Source organism: Palaemon carinicauda, chromosome 23 (genome assembly GCF_036898095.1).
Source record: "Palaemon carinicauda isolate YSFRI2023 chromosome 23, ASM3689809v2, whole genome shotgun sequence".
NCBI lineage: Eukaryota > Metazoa > Arthropoda > Malacostraca > Decapoda > Palaemonidae > Palaemon > Palaemon carinicauda.
The window spans coordinates 93,389,130-93,411,509 of NC_090747.1; the positions used below are offsets into that span (position 1 = coordinate 93,389,130).

The 22,380-nt window shown below is 35.9% G+C and overlaps 2 protein-coding genes across 3 annotated transcripts in view; one reads left to right on the forward strand and one right to left on the reverse strand.

Moving 5' to 3' along the window:
• The window catches only part of Prp39 (pre-mRNA processing factor 39), a 206,124-nt gene extending 200,552 nt beyond the window's left edge, over positions 1 to 5,572 (reverse strand). Inside the window, exon 1 of the mRNA XM_068347216.1 lies at positions 5,548 to 5,572. The gene's annotated coding sequence lies outside the window, so the exon portion shown is untranslated. The remainder of the gene's footprint in view (positions 1 to 5,547) is intronic.
• An 8,647-nt stretch (positions 5,573 to 14,219) lies between these two features.
• LOC137617249 (zinc finger and BTB domain-containing protein 24-like) overlaps positions 14,220 to 22,380 on the forward strand; it is a 64,087-nt gene continuing 55,926 nt past the window's right edge. Inside the window, exons 1-4 of one of the 2 annotated variants that reach the window (XM_068347218.1) lie at positions 14,220 to 14,364; positions 19,889 to 20,009; positions 20,125 to 20,262; positions 21,753 to 21,909. In XM_068347218.1, coding sequence (XP_068203319.1) covers positions 19,929 to 20,009; positions 20,125 to 20,262; positions 21,753 to 21,909 — 376 coding nt within the window. In that variant the 5' untranslated portion in view covers positions 14,220 to 14,364; positions 19,889 to 19,928. Of the gene's footprint in view, positions 14,365 to 14,435; positions 14,593 to 19,888; positions 20,010 to 20,124; positions 20,263 to 21,752; positions 21,910 to 22,380 lie in introns of those variants that run through there. The other variant, XM_068347219.1, reaches the window with a different exon arrangement.

The following is a 22,380-nucleotide window of genomic DNA, read 5'->3' on the forward strand; positions in this document are numbered from 1 at the left end:
GCCATAAGTTTGGATATCGTTGTCACATTCCATCTTGGTTCATAGTTGAGTGTATGAAAATCCACACCAATTAATATATGTTAAGGGCAAATGTCAAGGTCGAGAAATAAGCTATAGCGGCGGAGGTCTGCGCTCTACCGAGTGCCCCTCTTGTTGCATTTGGAAGGGCAATCATTTTCTTTCCACATGATGGCATGTCAAAATCTATCTACTTGCATGTGTCATAATTCACTATGAATTCTACAGAGAAATTACAAAAGATTTTTTTTTTTTTTTTTTTTTTTTTGCTAAACTTTACATTGGATTTTGTGTCAGTTATTTTAAATCTATTTATATCTATTCTGTTTTAACGCAAAATTTTATTTTTTGGATTTTCCATACAAATGAATTTGCTAAAACATCATTAACAGCGACAACAACAACAACAACAACAACAACAACAACAACAACAATAATAATAATAATAATTAGTAGCATTCATATATAAGAGGCATTCAACTACCAACTCAAATAGGAAGAAGGTCCAGGAAATTTAGAAAGTAAATCAGAAAAAAAAAAAAAAAAAAAGATTTTTCGGACATAAATTTGGACCATCAGTACCAGACCTGGAGCCTGGAAGTCCATATGGGGGCAATCCTGAAGTTGCAGTATGAAGTAAAAGAGGTCGGACAGCAAGAGAGAGAGAGAGAGAGAGAGAGAGAGAGAGAGAGAGAGAGAGAGAGAATTTAATCTAGCATTTTTCTGCTTATGATATTTCAGTAACTTACGAATGTATAAACAAAAACTAAGGGACCTTATTTCTAATACATACAAAACACATTTTCCCGAACTGTTAAGCATAGAAAACGTTTGATTGACAGATCGTGTTGGGGGTCATTGATTCCTGTGTAAGAAATAATTTACGCTGCAACGTTGATGTATCAGTCTTCATTCAATATACATTAAACAAGGTAATTTTCATGAGAATATTATATGTTGGTTTATTCTTATTACTATTATTGATATTTCTATTAGATATGAAGTTCCATTTCGGTCGAACAACAGCAAATTTTTACTCTTTCTCGAAGCAAGCTCCCTAGAGAAGAAATAATAGTAAAAGAAAATTTATATATAGTGATTTTCAATAAGAGAAAATAGAGAAAATTAAATTAACAAAGACACCACGTACTGCACAAGTAAAATAGAGAAAATAAGTGTTGTCATTAAAAACAAAAGACGAACATTCTACAAAGCACCAAGATATAAAGAATTCTTTGAGTATCAGAATACCAATGATTATTTGCGCGCCGGTTCATATAACTTCAATTTGTAAACTAGCAGACGTTTTCTTTTAGAAAATCTCATCAAATCAACAAAAACGTAATTCTTAAAGGTTTAATACTAGACACTATAATCTACAATAAAATCGTGTCCATTTTTTCTTTTAAATCTCCTCAGACACTAGTGATTATATAAGGCAGTTCGAACAATTGTTAACTAAAACAGCTGTTGATTCGAACAATTACTTTTCGAATAACTGTTGCAGAAAATTTGCTTCCAAGAAATTGTCCGGATACATAATCTCTTGGTGTTTGAGGTCCATTTGACAAGGTCTTTTATCTCACGTTATATGTACTGTTATAAAAAGAAAACGAATTTAATGGGAAATTCTCCGTAAAAAAAAAAAATATATATATATATATATATATATATATATATACAGTTTTAAGCCATATTTCAGTAAAATACAGGCGACCGTAATTTTTACCCTATTTTGTTGTTATCTTTTACGGCTGGTGACCGTAATCACTCTACGCCAATATATTTGCTTTTTAAAACGGTAAATGCCTGGCAACATTTATTCCAGGATTTTTACCGTTTTTTACTGCAAAATTTTAACACTGTAGATGGCCATTCAGACATGCAATCACATACTTTGATGTCATAAAGCAAATAATTTGACTTTAAGATGACTGTGTATATAAGTATAATGCATGGGCTGTCAAGGTTTATCTTTTTTCTGAACTGCTTTTAATTGTTACATGAAATGTCCACTTATAACCCTTTTACCCCCAATGCTATTTGGAACTTTCCAACCCTTAACCCCCAGACTTTTTTTTTCAAGCACATTTTGAAATATATTTTTTTAGATTGCTCTAACAGCATTAATTTTCGTCAAAGAGAGGTCAGGTTGGTCTCATTATTTTGGAAAATGCCTGAAGTTTCTCATAAAGTTATCAAAAATATGTTAAAAAAAAAAAAAAAAAAAAAAAAAAAAAAAACTTTTTTTTTGCAAGGACGTACCGGTACGTCCTTGGAGGTAAAGGGATGAGTTTTGTGAAACGTACCAGTATGTCCATTGGGGGTAAAAGGGTTAATATATCAAATTTACAACTCTTCCCTCTGCCTATCTCACACAAACAAGAGAATATCTCGATCTTTACCCATCAATTGGTCGATTTATTTATCTATACATTATCATTTTCGAACTATTAACTCAACATTCCCAAAAGACTAACACTACTTTGATCCATAGTTCTTCTCTAAATAATTATTAACCTTCTTCAATCATTCTTAATCTTCTCTCAATAATTCTCAATCTTCTCCTAATACTTCTAAATCTTCTCTCAATAATTCTTAATCTTCTCTCAATAATTCTTATTAGTATTAGTATTACTTGCTAAGCTACAACCCTAGTTGGAAAAGGAGGATGCTATAAGCCCAGAGGCTCCAACAGGGAAAATAGCCCAGTGAGGAAAAGGAACAAGGAAAAATAAAATATTTTATGAAGAGCAACAATATTAAAATAAATATCACTTTATAAACTATAAAAACTTTAAAAAAACAAGAGGAAGAGAAATAAGATATAATATAGAACAGTGTGCCCGAGTGTACCCTCAAGCAAGAGAACTCTAACCCAGGACAGTGGAAGACCATAGTACAGAGGCTATGGCACTACCGAAGATTAGTGAACAATGGTTTGATTTTGGAGTGTCCTCCTAGAAGAGCTGCTTACCATAGCTAAAGTCTCTTCTACCCTTACAAAGAGGAAAGTGGCCACTGAACAATTACAGTGCAGTAAGAAGAATTGTAGTATCTCAACGGGTGGCTGGTGCCCTGGCCAACCTACTACCTAATTCTTCTCTCAATAATTCTTAATTTTCTCTAAATAATTCTTAATCTTCTCAATAATTCTTATTCTTCTCTCAATAATTCTTAATCTTCTCTCAATATTTCTTAATCTTCTCTCAATAATTCTTAATCTTCTCCTAATAATTCTTAATCTTATCTCATAGTTTAAATTCAAAGACATTTCCACAGTAAAGAAACAAATATGGATTTGAAATTGTCGAGAGTAACAATATTTGAGGAAAACAACAACAAAAACAAATATTTCTATGAAGATCCAGAAAAACCTTTAAATTGTCGATTTAGGAGACGAGACGACGGGCCTCTAAAAAAGAAAAAAAAAAGAAAAAAAAAACTACATGAAAGAAAGGGAAAGTAAGATCAAATACGAGATAAATAAGAAATTGAGCGAAAGAAGTAAGAAGTCAGAGGGAGAATTAAGTGCGCCAGTATCAGATAATGGAAACCTTTTACTACAGACCTGTCACGTCACGTTGGCTAAATTGAGTGCCTCTTGCGATGATAATCCGTGCTGTTTCCTTGGAAGCATGAATGAGACAAAGCTTTTTTTTCTCTCTCTCTCTCTCTCTCTCTCTCTCTCTCTCTCTCTCTCTCACATAAAAGGAAAGATCATGGGCTACCAATTCAAATTTAAAATATTGCTTTCCTTAATTCATTCACTGGGTATAAAAGCAAGCAACCTTATATCTACAATTAATATCTAGAAAACATTTATTAAAGAATCCTCATCTAATCTGAATTGATGGCAAGTTGATTTTTTCCCAAGATTCTCTATTCTTAAATGTTATGTATTGCTCATATGTTAACGTATTCCAATTTCTCATTGATTAAAATGAAATATATATATATATATATATATATATATAGGCCAACAGGCCAATTTTTGGTCAACGTAGCTACAAAAAGCAGAGCTAATTATAAGAAAAAAAAACCTTCAACACCAACTTAATCATCACTCGTCAATAAAGAAATCACATAAAAATCTCCATTAAATGTGGCACGATTTATATAAATGACTATAAGACTTTCTATCCCATTATGATACTGTACTTTAAAATTGTCATTTCGGTTATATCACTAAATCCTATGTTTTTCTATAGTTACTGATAAAACAATGCTAGCGAACATTTTCTTTTACAAAGGCGAAGGGTATACTCTAAAATTACATGTGCCAAACAGGTCTGTAGTGGGTCCTAACTGAAACACAACCCTGGTTAAACCAATATGAAGAACTGCAACACTATTACTTATATAACACACACACACACACACACACACACATATATATATATATATATATATAAAACGCTTCTACATTAACAGTATGTGGAAGAGACCAGCCTTTCTTTCCTTAGCTCAAAAGTCTCCGACATCCCTATATCCCCATATAATAAACCCTACATTCCCTACCTCGATCTTCTTTCAACAAGTGCTAACATAATTCATCATTTCTCTTTGCTTTCCGCATGACCAACCCGCCTCAAAACTTGCTTTTCAAAACATATCAAAGCTAACCTTTTTCCACTAGATTGTATTGACTCTTTTTTTTCCTCTTTGAACCTTACTAACTTCGCAAACAGATAAAACCTATATAGCCTTATTCTAAGGTCTAGGGAAACGATGTAGAGGTATGTGGATTATACTTGGGTTTATACATTCGCAGCATGCTTTAAGAGCAGATGTGAGCGGCTAATCTTTGAAAAAGAGACAGAAAAACTAAGGCGAGTTTTCGTTAGGATATTTCCCCTCTAGACCTATATGGCGGACAATAAGATGCCTTTTCTGAGCCCAGAACTGAATAAAACACAAAATGAAGGGTAAAGTCGAAGCCCTGGAATTTATTAATTCATGGTATTTGGGGCATATAGCACAACACGAGGGCAAGGGAGTACATTCAGCACCGGATTTAACAATAAACTCAAACTACGTCGTGTAGTACGCAAAATACCTAAGAATGTACACGACAAAGGGATTCTATAGGTCTTGTAGTGTGATAGGACCAGGAAAGTAGCCCCTAAAGTAGGTAAAGTAAGTACTGGGGGTGAGTTAGACACAGCAGTTCCACTGAGTTGGTGAAGAGCAAGTAGGACGAAAGGAAATACATGGGTAAAACATGGTATAGATTTGAGAAATGAAATTCAGCTAAAATACCTAAAATACTGATCGACTAAACCTTACCATTAAGAAGACCATATTCAAGAAGAGGATTTTGGTTACAGAAGCTGTGCGTAAAGAAAGAAGTTACTGAACCATGCAATGCGAGAGCTGCGGGATTTACGTTCAGAGACGTCAGCAAACATTTGGGAAAAAACTGTAATATCTTTTCATTGTACAGACGAGTGCATATTTTCAAAGGTTGGTGGTTTCCTATCGTGTGCACTTTTGTGTACGATTTTCCTCAAGTTGCAGCTTCCTTACCTTGGGATCCGGACCGTAGCGTTCACTCTCACCGTCAGTGTTCCGAGACTTGATCCATCCCTGTCAAAAAAAAAAAAAAATTAGTAATAATAATTTTAAAAATTACTCAGCGAAATATACTATTTGCCTTAACACTAAATAACAATTGGCACTTACAACAATAGGCTTAACACATTACAATACTTTATTTTCTCCCTTTCATAATTTCAAACATTAAGGACTTAATTTATTCCAATTATGAAAGTCTGACGCATAATGTTAAACGCACTGGATTACAATGCCCTGAAAAGGATACTAAAACACTTATCTAATCAATTGCTGATACGATTGACTGTCTCACTTTTAGTGCCTTCTCAAATTAGATTAGATAAATAAAATAGAATATATTAACATTCATAGATGTGAAACATGATAGGCAAAAAATTATACGATGTCTAGGAAAATAACACTCATTCATTTTGGACTGCATAGCATTTTTTTTTTAATTTTAGAAAAAAAAATAATTACTCTATACTTTATTGTCTATATTTTTTTTTGATCCAAGGAAAAAATGTATTAGTCTCCAAGCAAAAATTTCCCTCTGTATGTGCACTTTTTTATTGACAAGTACTAATGAAACTAGTAAAAAATCAGTCAAGTGGTTCCCATATGGCACACATACAGTGTTCACAATGTGTTCATATAATTTTCAACCAATTTTCATGCAATTTTAAAGAACAGGGAAAAGCCGTCATCTCTACATAGGTTCCTTATCAAAATTTAATGTAGGTGCAAAAAAAAAATGATCATGCATCTATAAAGAGTAAATTAAGTGATTCAGTTAAGTGATAATGTATGCTGTTCAAGAGAGAGAACTCCCCATATTTTACGTGAAATTCTCATGGAGGGAGATTCTCCCTTCAAGCAATTACTCTCCTCCTCCTCTCATATCTCCCTCACGCCAACCATAACTCTCCTCATAGGTAAAGTGCAAGTTAATTTGCCAATATTTCTATTCTTTATTGTGAATTATTATTATGTATTAATTCCTAATGTTAGGGATTGTAATTTCTAATTCTAATAACATTACAAACCTTTAAAAATGGGTGTACTGTATACGGTATGTGTATTTATAAACGTGTGGAAGGCATCCGGTGAATTCCCTTTATATTTTATGGATAAAATTTTTTTGGTTTATAAGCACTTTGGGTTGCTTGATTGGACCTGCAGTGGATTAAACCGGTATGACAAGGTACCACTGTATATATATATATATATATATATGGGGTCTTTTGACTGGCCAGAATGTACTACATTAGATCCTTCTATCTACTTACGGTTCATTTTCCCTTTGCCTACACACACACCGAATAGTATGGCCTATTCTTTACATATTCTCCTCTGTCCTCATACACCTGACAACACTGAGATTACAACCAATTCTTTTTCTCTCAAGATGTTAATTACTGCACTGTAATTTTTCAGTGGCCACTTTCCTCTTGGTAAGGGTAGGAGAGACTCGTTAGCTTTGGTAAGCAGCTCTTCTTGGAGAAGGACACTCCAAAATCAAACCACTGTTCTTTAGTCTTGGGTAGTGTCATAGCCTCTGTACCATGGTCTTCCACTGTCTTGGGTTAGAGTTCTCTTGCTTGAAGGTACATTCGGACACACTATTCTATCCTATTTCTCTTCCTCTTGTTTTGTAAGAGTTTGTATAGTTTATATAGTAAATATTTATTTTATTGTTGTTACTCCTCTTAAAAGATTTTATTTTTCCTCGTTTCCTATCCTCACTGAGCTATTTTCCATGTTGGAGCCCCTGGGCTTATAGCATTCTGCTTTTCCAACTAGGGTTGTAGCTTAGTAAGTAAGTAAGTAATAATAATAATAATAATAATAATAATAACAATAAAAATAATAATATAGATATAGGTATATATATATATATATATATATATAAATGTATATAATGATATGTTACTATAAATCAAGTACTGTATAATGAAACCAAGGTAATGACTCAGTACATATATCTTACTATTAGTTGGAACCATAGGACAATTAACTGTTACAACACAAGTTTCTCAATGATAAACTGACTTGAATTTACAGCACTCAGACAATGCTTTTGTGTCTTTAAATATTCTATAAAAGCTTATCATTTATTACTAGCTTTCCAGTCCTGCAACATAATACCATTAACTTCATTTGAAATCTATGCAACCTTGACCAAACATCAGACGCATTATTTTGTCCCCTAAGCCATAAAATTAATCTTATCGAACAACTTTTATGAAAGAAATGATGAATGAATTTTAACCATTAAATATAAAACCATGATGATGAGAGATTTATTATAATTCTCTGCCTTTGCGTTAAAAAATTATGATTAAGTAGGTAGCTTAGTTGCACAAGTAATGTCATCTACATTTATCATAATTTATAAGACTTCTTTTAGCTACCATTTAAGATGGATGGAATTCATGTGTTACTTAAAAAAAAAAAAAAAACAATAATGTATATGGACAAATAAGATTTCTCTTTGATGTATGGTGCCCTATGTCAGGTTAGGTTGGAGCTCATTAGACGAATATCCCCAATCGTGTACGACATGGCACCTTACGTTAGGTTAGGATGCATCAGTGAATTTAGTTTGTATTATCCTTTTATTTAATTCCTAAAAGAACAGATGTAGCTCAACACTGGCATACCTTGAAAACGAATTTAAATCAGTCTAAATCACGCAACCGTGGCAAGATATGGACTGCATCTCAATAGGCCTGTATGACATTGAACAGGCTAACAATCACCGATCACACTTATGGAAATATTTTATAATTTTCATAGGCGAACTTGTACTTTGATGTACACAGTACAACAGGAATTTTCTGGCAAAAATTCAAGTATCTATAAACGAGGAAAAGGCCATAGATTTAGAGTAGGCCTACATCGGCTCTTTCAAGATTCATCTCTCCAGATATAAATTTAACAAGTTATATCTAAACCTGGGCTATGCTATCAAAAACGTCAGTGGATGAACAAGAGAGGGATCCAAGATTCAAAAAGATCTACTGAAAAACTAGCCTAGCATATCTGTACTATTACACGACCTACAAGCCCACTATAGGTCTATGGTGTCTGGCAATACATAAAACATCACGAATGTAAACTAACCACACATGATGGTGAACATATATCTCAATGGCTAAGGAAACCTGAAAATGTAGTGCATGAATATGACTGATTAGGATTACAAAACATAAAGAAATGAGTAGAGGTCAGAAAGTGTTTATATCAAGAGAGTTTTCGCCTTTTCCCTTTAGTCTGCCTCGATGAAAAATTGACATTTCTGGAAACCTAACCAAATACAGTACAAGGATAAATTTACTTGAATAACTTACACAGTTCTTACGATTCCTGCGTCAACACTGGGTCACTGGTCAGCGAAATTATTCCACCACGTTTCACAAAAATGACAAGATATATTTCACAAGGACACTATAAAACTATATAAGTAAATTTAACAGGGTAACCAAGTAGTGATACAGTAAGATAGCGTACGGCGGTCGGCGCTGGCGAGTCCGACTAGGATGATGTTCGAAATATAGCAACACACAGCACATCCACATAACATTATTATTATTATTATTATTATTATTATTATTATTATTATTATTATTATTATTATTATTATTATTATTATTATTATTATTGGTAGTAGTAGTAGTAGTAGTAGTAGTAGTAGTAGTATTTTTACATTATTATTATTATTAGCTAAGCTACAACCTAAGTTTGAAAAGCAGGATGCTAGAGGGAAGAATAGCCCGGCAAGGGAAGAAAATAAGGAAATAAATAAGCTATATAGAAATGGGATGAATAAAAACTATCTTAAGATCAGTAATAATGTTAAAAGAGATATGTCATATCTAAACAATGAAAACAAACTTATGCATAGAAAAACATTCGCTGCCAGTTTGAATTGAAGTTCCATGATTCAATTGTCTGATTAAGAAGATAATTCCACAATCTACTCATAGCTAGAATAAAACTTTTAGAATACTGAGTAGTATTGAGTCTTATGGTGGAGAAGGCAAGGCTGGTAGAACTATGAACAACATTCCTAGTACTACGTACAGGCTAGTACAGTCTGGGAAGATCCAAATGCAAAGGGTGGTCAGAATTATAACACACACACACACACACACACACACACACACACACACACATATATATATATATATATATATATATATATATATATATATATATATATATATATATATATATATATATATTATTCAACATGCATAAAGAATTAACTGAATGATAGTGTTGGAGATGAATAATATTTCATTTGTTCTCCAAGAAGCCTTCTACTGATTACTAGTTTATATTGATTTGCAATACAGTCACATTAATGGGTTTGAGAGAAATCACTATATAGTTATTCAATAATATAAGAGGAAATAGTTTACTTAGAAGATATTATCGTCTTTATTCACGATCTTGTTAACGTTTTTAACATCAAACTCATATCTATAAACCACTTTCATGCACATGATAAAAAGTAAATGTATCTTCACTTCTGAGATATAGCAGAAAGCCACTAGAAAACAGGATATAGTATAAAAAGGTTATGACTTATTGAAAAAGACTATAAAAAACGAGTTGGAGAATGGTGTGAGAGGAGCATAAACGGAGAGTGTAAATAAACTTTGGACTGAAGGGAGTGTTTAGAATATTTGAGGGTTTAGTAAGGTATAAAAAGGAAATGAAAATATGTAGTGATGAGAAAATTCAAAGCGAAGGTGAATGGACTGTATCAAGGATGACCTTCGATCAAAGGGATTAACCGGTGATGAAGTATGGGACAGAGGTAGATGGAAAACGCTGGCCAGAAACATCGACCCCACATAGAAGTGAGAAAAGATACAGACAAAGAAGAAGAAGAAGAGTAGTGATGAGAAAATTAAGGTGGGTGATAGAGGGACTGACTAAGGAGGAACAGTGGTGGTTTAAACAAGGAAGAGATGTATGGAGAAACGGTTATGTGAGACGTTTAGAAATGAATAAGAATGTATGTGACGTATACAGACATGAAAAAAAATGTTTTGATATAATTGATGAAGGGAGTGTTAAGAATGTATGATAAAGGTGTCCTATTGTTGAGAGGAAATAGGAGTTATTTTCATGGAAGTGAAATATATCAGAATTTGTAGGAAGGAGAGTGACATGTTTGATTTGAAACTGAATATGATACAAGAGTGGATGTTTGCAGATAACGCTGTCTGACTGGGGACAGTGGAGAGAAACTTCAGAGGCTGGTAAAAATATTTTGAAAGTGTTTACAAGAAGAAAAAATTCAAAGTAAATGTGAAGAAGAGTAAATATAACAGATGATAGAAAGATGGGAGAAGAGGTAAGTTTGGGAATAGGATATCATGAAACGTAGCAGGGTATATGCAAATGAGTGGCAAGGGGCTTCTTGAATATTCAGTTCGTTCTTTTCCAGTGTCTCTTTTACAATATGAATCTGATCCTTTCTAGACCTTCTTCTCCCAAAAACTAATAGGAGAAGAGGTAAGTCTGGGAATAGGATATGAAAAGTAGCAGGATATATGCAAATGAGTGGCAAGGGAATCCTTGAATATTCAGTTCCTTTTTTTAGAGTGTCTCTTTTACAACATGAATCCGATCCTTTCTAGATCTTCCTTTCCATATACCTACTAACACTTCGGAATTGTACATTATGTTCACTACACTAATTTCATTCAATCTTCCCACGTAATCAAGCCATCTCAAAATACTCCGATCTATTCATTCATTTATTCTTACCATTAGGCCTACACCACTCTCATGAGAATTTCATGTTTCTTACCCTTTAAATTGTTCTTAAACTCTAATGATAAACAAACAATTCATGTCCAAATCTTCTACATCCGATTTTTCACGCACATTCAACATCCACTTTAAAAATAAAATCCTTAAAGAAGAATTAGCTGAACAGTCCCTTTGTACATTTACAAACTTCATGTGAGATTCAAGTTTATTATCAATCTTCTGCTCACACCCTGCTATCTTTCTTGCTTCACCTATTCTGTGACTCCTTTTTTTTCTCATCCAACCATTATCCATGATATTTACTCCTAATTCCATTTATGGAAAATTATTTTCATGCATCAAACATTTTAATGACCATTGTTCCATCAGTTTGGTTTTCATTTACTCACCAAAGAAGGTTAAGTTTAACATCAGTGTCAGTTATATTAAACCTCAATATGATCTTGCAAACACTTCCAACCTATTTTTTTTTTTTTTTGCAGCTATTTTTCACTATCACCAATCAAAGACAAACATAAAACTTTCTAACATACATCCTCAAGTCATTATCTTATATCAATTGGAAATCTTAATCCTCGACTAAGTTACACGTTGATTTATAGATTAATATTTCTTTCATAACTTCCATGAAATTTGGAGGACAAGTGCGTTGGAGGCTGACGATTAATTGTCTAAAGTTATTTCTGATCTTGTTCTTATTTAGCAAGGTCACAGGGAAATTCAAATAAGACCCTTTTATTTATTCAATTTCAGTAAAAATGGGGAGGTGGGTTCCTTAGGGTAAGGACAATTATTCATATTGACTTTTTTCTATATGTTACATATGATCATTTAAGGGTTAACATGTGTTTTTTCCGAATTTGATGAAACTTTTTATCCAGTGGGGTTCATTATTATTATCCCTGAAAAAATAATGACCTTGGTCTTTTCTTACAGTCATTTGTCAATTTGAATACCCTCCAAAGCTTGTTGAAACTTTTTATCGTGTGGGGTTCATTATTATTATCCTTAATAAATAGTGACCTTGACCTCTTTTCACAAGCATTTGTTAATTTAAATGCCTTCCAAAGTCATTTGCACGGGTGTTTACGAAACAATTCAAGTTATGTCCTGCAATAATCAAATAGAAGGGAAGCGGCGTAATAAATAATGTTTGTGTCCTATATGGTAATATCCGTCCGCTAAAACAAATAAAGTTTGAATGCATTATTATTATTATTATTATTATTATTATTATTATTATTATTATTATTATTATTATTATTATTAACCTAATCTGGTTACAACTACCTACAGCTTGGGATTACCTGGGTTCATAAGCAAAACTGTGAAAGGTTCCATCTAAGGAAAATCTAATTGAAATAGACAAAAGTGATTTGATAGTAATACATGGCAGAATCCTAGGCAAAAAAAAAAAGAAATGTAAGCAGAAAACAATCACGATATATATATACATATATATACATACATATATATATATATATATATATACATATATATATATATTATATATACTGTATATATATACACTGTATATATATATATATATATATACAGTATATATATATATATATATGTGTGTGTATGTATATATATATACTGTATATATATATATATATATATATTCGCCCGATTATCCCGAATCTGTTCATCTATTCATAATGTATTTTGAAAAAGTCCGTTTACCTTACGCGCTTGGTTTCTTTCAGCTTCTCCAGCTAGCATAGGTTATAAAAAATAATAATTAGATGCATTTTTATAGACGCGAATAAGCAAATGATTAGTGGGCATGTTGTTGACCACGTTTCAATGATGTGGAAATTCCAGGAAACACGATGAGTAAATGAAGTTGGATAAGGACTAAATATATCTTCAAACAAAATATGGAATCAATCTCCAGTATTTTTTATTTGAATAATCTTCCCCAGAAAACAATGGGGATTTCGGGTATGATGAAGATAGTGAGATATAGCGGGCAGTATGATAGATAGACATTAAAATAACAGAATGGGTCCCTAGAGATTGTAATAGAAGCAGAGGTATGAAGAGAAGACGATAGATCGACGAGTTAAGGAAGTTTTCGGGCGTGGGCTGGCACAAAAAAAAAGACCATAAACAGACGCAATTGGAAGGACATGTATGAGGCCTTTGTTCTGCAGTGGATTAGTAACGGCTGATGATGATGATGATGATGATGATGATATTAAGTGCCATAAAAATTGATGTGAAGGGAAGGTTCTCTCCCCAACACAAAGATAGTTGGTACACTACCAGAAAAAGCGTAGTAGGTGCACAGCGCCCTTAACGGATAAGGAGGCAGGGTATACCAGTAAGCATTAACCCTTGCAATAAAGATAACGACCACAGGGACTGCCTGAAAAATGGTTAAGAAAAACTGCCGTTCGAAAAATCACTCATCATTCAATAACTAAAAGTCTGATACATCGCCAACTATGTATATCACGGAATCATTAATATTCTCGTGGATTATAAATATCAACTGATGATTTCATTAACATACTAAGTTGAATAAAGATATGCCTGGTGCATGACTTTGGACTTTCTCAGATATCTATACTAAATAAAACAGTAATAGATTGCTGAATAAGACTTGTTAGATGTTTGGAAACAATTGTTAACAAGAATTGTTACTTATAAGAATGACCAAAACCGAAATTTAAAGGAAAATCTAAGAAGAAGACGGAAGAAAAGATCGTGTATTCTTGCCGGTGAAACCTGGTTGTGTTCGATTCCGCTGCTTGAATGTGAATAGTCTTTATTAACTTATAATAAAAAACTAGTTGATAGATAACACATTTGAATACAATAAATATCTTAACTATATATAATATATAAATGGAAATGATGCTTCAATCGAAAATAGGCAATTATTAAAAACAATGTAAAAGATAGTCAATGATATCTATAGAACGAGTTGTCAGCTGTGTTTGTTTACATTTCTATCTCTTTGGCATGTGACGGATTCCTATTTTACAGGTATTGTAGTCGTTATTTCACATTTTCCAACTTCTCGGTATACGTTTAAACTCAATCAGATCATCTTTGTATTATTTGAAAGAGGGGAAGTTGAGGAAAACAGTCATAAGTATCCCTGAAATCAAATCTGACCCCGTGTTGAAGTGCTTACACAGCCTACCGTAGTTTATCACATATAAGGCTGGAAGAAATCCTAAGTTATTTATTGTACTTGTAGCGTTATTCTAGGTATTATATCGCATCATTATTGTGTTTATCAAGTTGAGTTCCTATTAGTAATGTAAAATGTGCGTTTACCCTTTGGGCTCTGTCAGGCAAAGCAGTAGACTATTGTTATTTTGTAATGTTTTCTGTTAGCCTTCCTGAGTGAAGGTGTAGTTGTAGGGTATTTTTTTTGGCACAAGGCAATTTGTTAACCTACACAGTCCATCGTAATATCAGAGTTATATTCAAAACCTTATATATGACATATGTTTGGACGTTGTTACTGTATCTAGAATGATTTATTATTAATTTGTTCTCATCATTTATTTATTTCCTTATTTCCTTTCCTTACTGGGCTATTTTTTCCTATTGGATCCCTTTGGCTTATAGCATCTTGCTTTTCCAACTATGGTTGTAGCTTGGCTAGTAATAATAATAATAGTAATAATAAAGGGTTGTGGTGGCCTGTTGGAACGTCCTTGCCTGGTGATCACCAGACTGAGGTTCGATTCCCGCTCAAACTTGTTAGTTCCTTTGCTGGCTGCAACCTCACCATCTTTGTGAGCTAAGTATAGGGCATTTGGGGAAGCCTATAGGTCTATCTACTGAGTTATCAGCAGCCATTGCATTGCCATTCTTGGTCCTAGCTTGGGTGGAGAGGGGTCTTGGGTGCTGATCATATGTATATTTGGTCAGTCTCTAGGGCATTGTCTTGCTTGCTAGGGCAATGTTATTGTCATTTGCCCCTGCCATTCATGAACTTCCTTTATACTTTTTAAATGCCAGTTAGCCTGATGGGGTAGTGTATATATGGTTGGGTCACTAATATTTTTATCCGCCAAAATACTCTCCCACTCAGCTGACACACTGCTTGCTAGAACAAAGGATCAATAGAATAATGTTTTAATTGCAAACCACAGTGGAGTGAAGACCATTAAGTGAATAATTAGTCTTAGTTCATTAACCAACATACTTCTAGATGCAATAAATTATTGATAATGATAATCGGAAGGATTCTTGTTTTCTTTACGAGCAGCAGGTCCGGTAACCCGATGACCAACTGTGCCGGCCAACTTTAGCGACAACTTGTATAATGAGGATTTCATCATTGTTGGATGGATTGATGGATTGGAAATTATCTAGCTTAAAATTATTCTAGTAGTAGTTCATTTATATTTTAGACTTGTTATCAACACAAAATCCTATATAGTAAAATAAATGGGGGTGATACTAAAAGTCATAAACATCCGTAAAGAGCTCGTAAACATTTTTTAACCGCCCAGAATTTTTGTAATATCTGTTCTATTGAATATGTCCCATTGCTTTATGTATATTTCATTCAATATACCGTTATATATTGATTCACACAACCTCAATTTCTCTATTTGGTCTCCTCAGGTCAGAAGACAGGTTCCTGACAAGGAAAAAAGATGGTTGCCTCTCTTGTAAATTTATGTTGGTCATATTTCAATGTTTTTAAGCAGTTCACTTCTGAGTTATGTTATTGTAATGTTGGTCACTATGAAAGTATAATTGCCCATAGTTTATATCACGCCCCTCAAATGGATTTTGTTCTGGTGAGGCTTGCTTCACTCAAATTAATATTATATCACAGTTCTTCTTGTTCTGGCAAGTGGTATAGGGATATGCTATTCATGCTAGCCGTGTGTATCACTATTTAAGGTTTTATAATTACCTATACAGTAATCTGTTTTATTACGAACATGTTTGAATTTCAACCCATCCTGAGCCCGACCGAGTACAGTTTCAGAGAGGGACAAATCTGGTGGCGCTCTTCCCCAGTAAGTAGGTTCTATGGAGCCTGATATGGAAGAAGACAAGTCAGATTTAACATTTTTTCAGGTGCTGAGTTGCATCAGAAATGTCAACAGACTCGGAGACACTCCTAGCCCTCCTCCTAGGGAGAGAAAGGCAGCAATAGATAGATTTTGTCGGGCCACCAGACCTCGTGTGGAGCTTCAGTGATTATTCCTGGTTTTGTAAGTCCTGGACAAGGTTGATTTGGCTTTCGTACGGCAGAGGAAGTACTACCGCAAGGAGGGGGCTTCTCCTACGCCTTGCCCCTATATCCCTCAGTGGCTGTGTTGTCCCCTGGTAAGACTGCTGAATGCCGAGCCTCACAGACTTCTCCTTCTCTGCTTCAGAGGCGTCATGTATAGAGGTCACGGCCATGGTGACCCTGCAGGCCGCCTACTGGATCAACCACTGGTCAGGCACGATCGGATACCTGGCTGATACCAAGGACTAGACCTCCCAGGACAAGAAAAAAGCTCTCAGGGACATTGTATTGACAGGAGTGAGAGCCATAAAGTTCCTGTCCCACCAAGCTACCAAATAGTAGGTGAACTGGGTCCTAAAGAGATGGGATCCCATGACCTCCCTCCAGGCTCCAAAGGCAGATTGGCAGGAAGGAGATGTTGAACCTGAGGAATGCCTCCCTCAGGGGTTTAGATAAAGGCTACATCCAAGAAGTGGTGCAAGTCCAGCCAGGTCTTTCTTCTGTAGAGTGGTCTCCTTTCAGCAGCCGTAGTCCACCTCCACTTCTGGACAACAGAGGCCATCAACGCCAGCTAGATAGGTGCAGAAACCAGCCAAAGGAAGTGACTCATACTCTCAATCCTTCCTTCCTAATATGGAGAACGAATCAGCCCTTTTTGGTTCGTTAGGGGCAAAGGGGAGACTGGAGAAGGGTGAAGAATGAGGACGATAAGCCTGTAAGGGGGCCAACTCTGCATTGCTACCTCTGGAGGGATGTCTACAATGCTACCTGTGGGGGGATGTCTACATTGCCACTTGCTGAGGGATGTCTACGAACCCTTAGGTGGCATTGCTCAAGACACGTTTCTCCTCCACCCGGTGACAGAATTCACCCAAGGACCCATAGGGCTTTGGAGATCTTGTTCGTCAAGCCGCACATTCTGTCTCCGAGTGAAATTATTCCTCCTTCATTCAAGGAGGTACCCTCTGTAGTGGTGCCAGTTCCTTGTAAGCCGTCTTCAACTTCCGGAGAAACAAAGGTGAACCCTGGCATTCATGCCTCATTCACAGATGAGCCTGTGAACAGAAGAACGCCAAAACTGTGCTGAAGAATTGGACCTCCAAATTGTTGGGGGACCCAAAGCTTCAGAGGCAGGTAGTGGCGAAGATTTCAGATCTTGTGCAGGAGGTCAGAGTTTCCTCTCGTAGGTCTTGTTCCCCAATAGCCAACCCTGATGGTGACCCTAGCTCACATTTAGACTGTTCTTCTAATGTAAGCATGAAAGCCCCCAACACATAAGAGGGCATGTCAAAAACTGTTCTTGGAAGTGCATTTTTTAATGCGCTTGGTCAGTGGACTCGGGGAGGCCCCGGCTCCCCTCCCAGTGGGAGAGATGCGACAATTGATGTGCTTTGTTGCTCTCCAGGTGCCTCTAGACATTGGTTAGAATTACCATGGTCTAGATTGGCAGCTGGATCTATTGGCAAAGTTGATTCATAGATTGGAGCTAGAAAAGACCCCTTAAGGGTTAGCCGGTTGTCTGAGTTCCTTCCTCTTCTATTTGTGAGAGAGGAAATACCACGAAATTCTAAACAATCGTTAGTCTCTCTGACATAGACCAGGCAGTTTCAACCTTGTTTCAAGTACTATCCTTGGAGAGACTAGCCTCGCAGCTAGTGATGTTCTCATTGGCCGAGACACTAAGCATGGTAAAGGTAGCGAAAGAGTCTTTTCAGGCAGCCTTGTGGATGGACCACTTGTGTAGAGTGGTTGGCTGCCTTGCCACCTCTCAGGACCTCTCTGATCCTAGGAAGCAGTGAATGTTCAAGATTGTTATCCTCTCAGGTGCAAGGACAATGGAATTCTTGACCCATAATGCCGTGAACCTGTGGGCCAATTGGTTCCTGAAGAGACGTTACACTGTAGTACAGTATATAGATTCCAGCAACAGACGCTGAGGAGAAAGGCTTTCTTTCTGTAAAATTCCTCCATCAAGTCTCTGACTTTGTATCCGCTGGAGGAAGTAGACACAGTGACGGAGAAGTGGAGGAAGGTGAACCAGGACTCCCTTAATCATGAGCTATCATGGCTTGGGCAACCTCTTTGGTACCTGTGGCGCTGAAAGCCTCTCCTGTGGGAAGACAGGCCCACAAAAGATCGAAAGGCACTCCCAAACAAGTTAACCCGAAGAACACATCTTCGTCCAAACAGCCCTTTCAGGGCATGAACCAGAAAGAATGTGGGCGGAGAGGTAGCGAACATGGTTGGCGTCTGCTGTGGTGGCCCCCCTCTCACTCCCACTCTTCCAGATCATGTGGGAGCAGTGGCTTCGCCACAGGGCTTACCCTGGACAGTCCATGTCCTTCGCAAGGGGTACATCGTCCCATTCACCAGCTCTCCACCTCCTCTGATTCGTCCCCTAATGGCATCCACGTCTTTCGCAGAGGGATTCGCAAAGGGCTCTGCATTACAGGCATAAGTCCAGACCATGTTAGAGAAGGGTGCTCCTCAGAATGTCCTCAGTGGGTCTCCAGGCTTCTTCATTTGACACTTTCTAGTAGAGAAGACATCTGGAGGCTGAAGGTCAGTCATTGACCTCTTGCCCTTCAAGCTGCTTCGTTCAAGATGGAGACCGCAGCCATGGTCAGGCAGGCAGTCAGGCTGTGGGACTTCATTATATGTTAGATCTGAAGGACGCGTACTTCCAGACTCAGAATCCGGCGGTTTTGGAGCCCAGGTTAATTCTTTCCAGATTATGAGTCTTTAGGAAGTACCGTAACAAGTGACTGGGAACAATTACTGTTGTGTCCTGTAAGTGCCTTAAGTGTTATCTCGGGCAAACTCGAGGAGTTCGTGCTCTTGTCAGACTCCTGTTTGTTAGTTCAGGCATTATTTAATTTAGTATGGTTTATTTGGTTAGAGATACTGCACATTTGTAGACTGTTAAGAGAAATTTGCTTGCATTACTGCATTGGAAAGTGTAATTTAATAATTGAGTAATATAAATCATCGTACAAATTTTTATTGCAATTCATTGTTGTACAAAAGGTTAGTGTTTGAATTTAAGGCATTTGCCCATATAAAAGCAAATATTTTTTTTTACAATAGAAAAAGCTACTTTTTAGGGTTTTACAGTCCAGACATATGATACATCCTGTGTGGCTCAACTAGCACCAGATAGTTACACCAATATCAACATAGGTCTTTGCTTTTTCCGTACTTACATTGTGTGTGTGTGTATGTTCATGTACAACACAGAGTAGTAGGGATATACAGTACAGTAGCGTAATGTACTTTAATAAGAGATTTTCCTTATTTCAGATGCTTTGAAGGAGTATAGATTTTGAGGTGAAACTTCATAATGGAAGACGAATTTCTTGCACTAACTTGGAACAACCATCTGTCAACTTTTGCATCATTGTTGGTAGACTTGCAGAATGAGGTATGACTTGGAAATCTTTATTTTTTGCTGTATATTTTGACTTATCTAATTGAAAACTAATATAATAAGGTATAGCTGTTTATTGCAAAGGATTTATTTGTGGAATTTCTTTCAGGAAACTTATTCTGATGTGACAATTGCCTGTGGTGGCAAGCTGTATCCTGCCCATAAATTTGTGTTATCAGCATGCAGTGAATATTTGCGCACGATGTTGTATGCTCATCCAAACAAACATCCCATCTTGTACCTTAAGGTAAGAGATGCTTGAATTTCTCTTGAAATTGAAAGCTTTTTGCCTAATAAAATGCATTTTCTGAATGTTCGAGTTCCTTGCAGATGTTTAAATTTATATAAACTGGAATTTATTTAAGAAGTGCAGTGCCATTACCAACAACTAATTTGTGTTATGCTGTACTATATACTTTATTGTAGATACATCCAGAGCTTATCATGGAAAGCAAAAATTTCACTCAATAGTAAATTAATATGCAGATCTCCAATGGGATTTTTGCGTCTGTGCTATAGCTCTGTAATTACGTATACAGAGACAAATCTCCCTTAATCAGTTTTTAGTAAAAGGTCTCAAATAAATCACAGTTAAGAGCCAGACCCAATGGGATTTCTGCTTCTGTGCTATAACCCTGTAAATACATATACAGAGATAAATCTCTCTTGATCAGCTTTTAGTAAAAAGTCTCTCAAATGAATCACAGTTAAGAGCCAGACCCAATAGGATTTCTGCTTTTGTGCTATAACCTTGTTAATACATATACCAAGACAAATCTCTCTTGATCAGTTTTCAGTAAAAAGTCCCTCAAATGAATCACAGTTAAGAGCCAGAAAAGAGGCGCTAAAGAAAAAGAACCCCAGAAGGGCAGTTACCGAACTGTTTATCAAGGGGAATCCCCTTCCAAACAACACTAGCACCTCTTCCCCTCCTTGCCACCTTCCACGCAAGCCATGCACTTGTTGTGGCCTGATCAGTAACGTCTCTGCCTGGTGTTTGCCATATGGGGGTTCGAGTCCTGCTCAGACTTGTTATTGCCATTAGTGTGTGCAACCTTACCATCCTTGTGAGCTAAGGTTTGGGGTGTGTTGGGAAGCCTATAGGTCTATCTGCTGAGTCATCAGCAGCCATCGCCTGGCCCTCCCTGGTCCTAGCTTGGGTGGAGAGTGGCTTGGGCGCTGATCATATAATATATGCTCAGTCACTAGGGCACTATCCTGCTTGCTAGGGCAATGTCACTGTCCCTTGCCTCTGCCATTCGTGAGCGACCTTTAAACCTTTACAATACAGTGAAGTTCAATGTTCATTTATTCCATTGATTATCATTTTTTTCCTTTTTATTATGCTTTTATATATACTGTAGTACTGTACTGTATTGTGATCTATTTTGATATTTCATACCTTGTAGAAAATGGCCTTTGATTTTAGATACTTGGATGGGGAACCAATTATTGCTACATTATTTCCATTCATTCTTATGGTGAAAATTGATTCGGTGTTTGAACGCTGTTTTGGAACAAATTATGCTCGATCTCTGAGATACTATTCTACAGTATTGAATATTTACTGTACGAGATCAAGTTTATATTTTTGTCTATTGATTTTGAAAAGTAAGATTTAATATTTATTAACAGTAGGCATAATCATCTTTCTATTGTATAGCACTATCCATATATATTTCAATAATACTAACCGAATATATTTTTATCTAAAATAATTTTTTTCCTGTACTTAAGGATGTACCCAGAGAAGATCTAGAGGCTATCCTTGAATTCATGTACTGTGGATCAGTGAGGGTATCACAGTCATGTTTGGCTTCCTTGCTGCATACAGCTGAGGGACTTCAAGTGAAAGGCTTGATTATTTCCGATCAGTTTAAAGGACATTCAAATAGTAAGTTAATACTTGCCTTTGCAATATTTGTACTTAGCATGTGTAGTTTAAATATATTGTACTATTTGTTCCTATTAGGTTACAAACCTCTTGCTATTTAAACTTGGTAACAAGGTACACTAGTTACAATTGTCTGTAGGTGATTGACACTGCTCACTCAGCTAATGGTTGACATAACTTACTTTAGCTACTCTGGAGTCAGGCATCTTTGTTGCTACTTGGTAGGTCATCAAAACCTTTACTTCGATTGCTTAGCTTTTTTTTATTACTTTATTTTTGGTGTTCCATATTTTAAAGGATTCTGGCTCTTGCAGAATTGCTTGGTTGACTTGAAGTGGTTGTTGCATGCTCTGTAAAGATCAGCCACTAAAACGTTCTCTAATATCACTTAAGAAATCCAATACGAATGCCAACAAAAAATTGTCAGGGGATATTACTACTTAAAGTAAAGTCCAGGGTTATATGATCTGT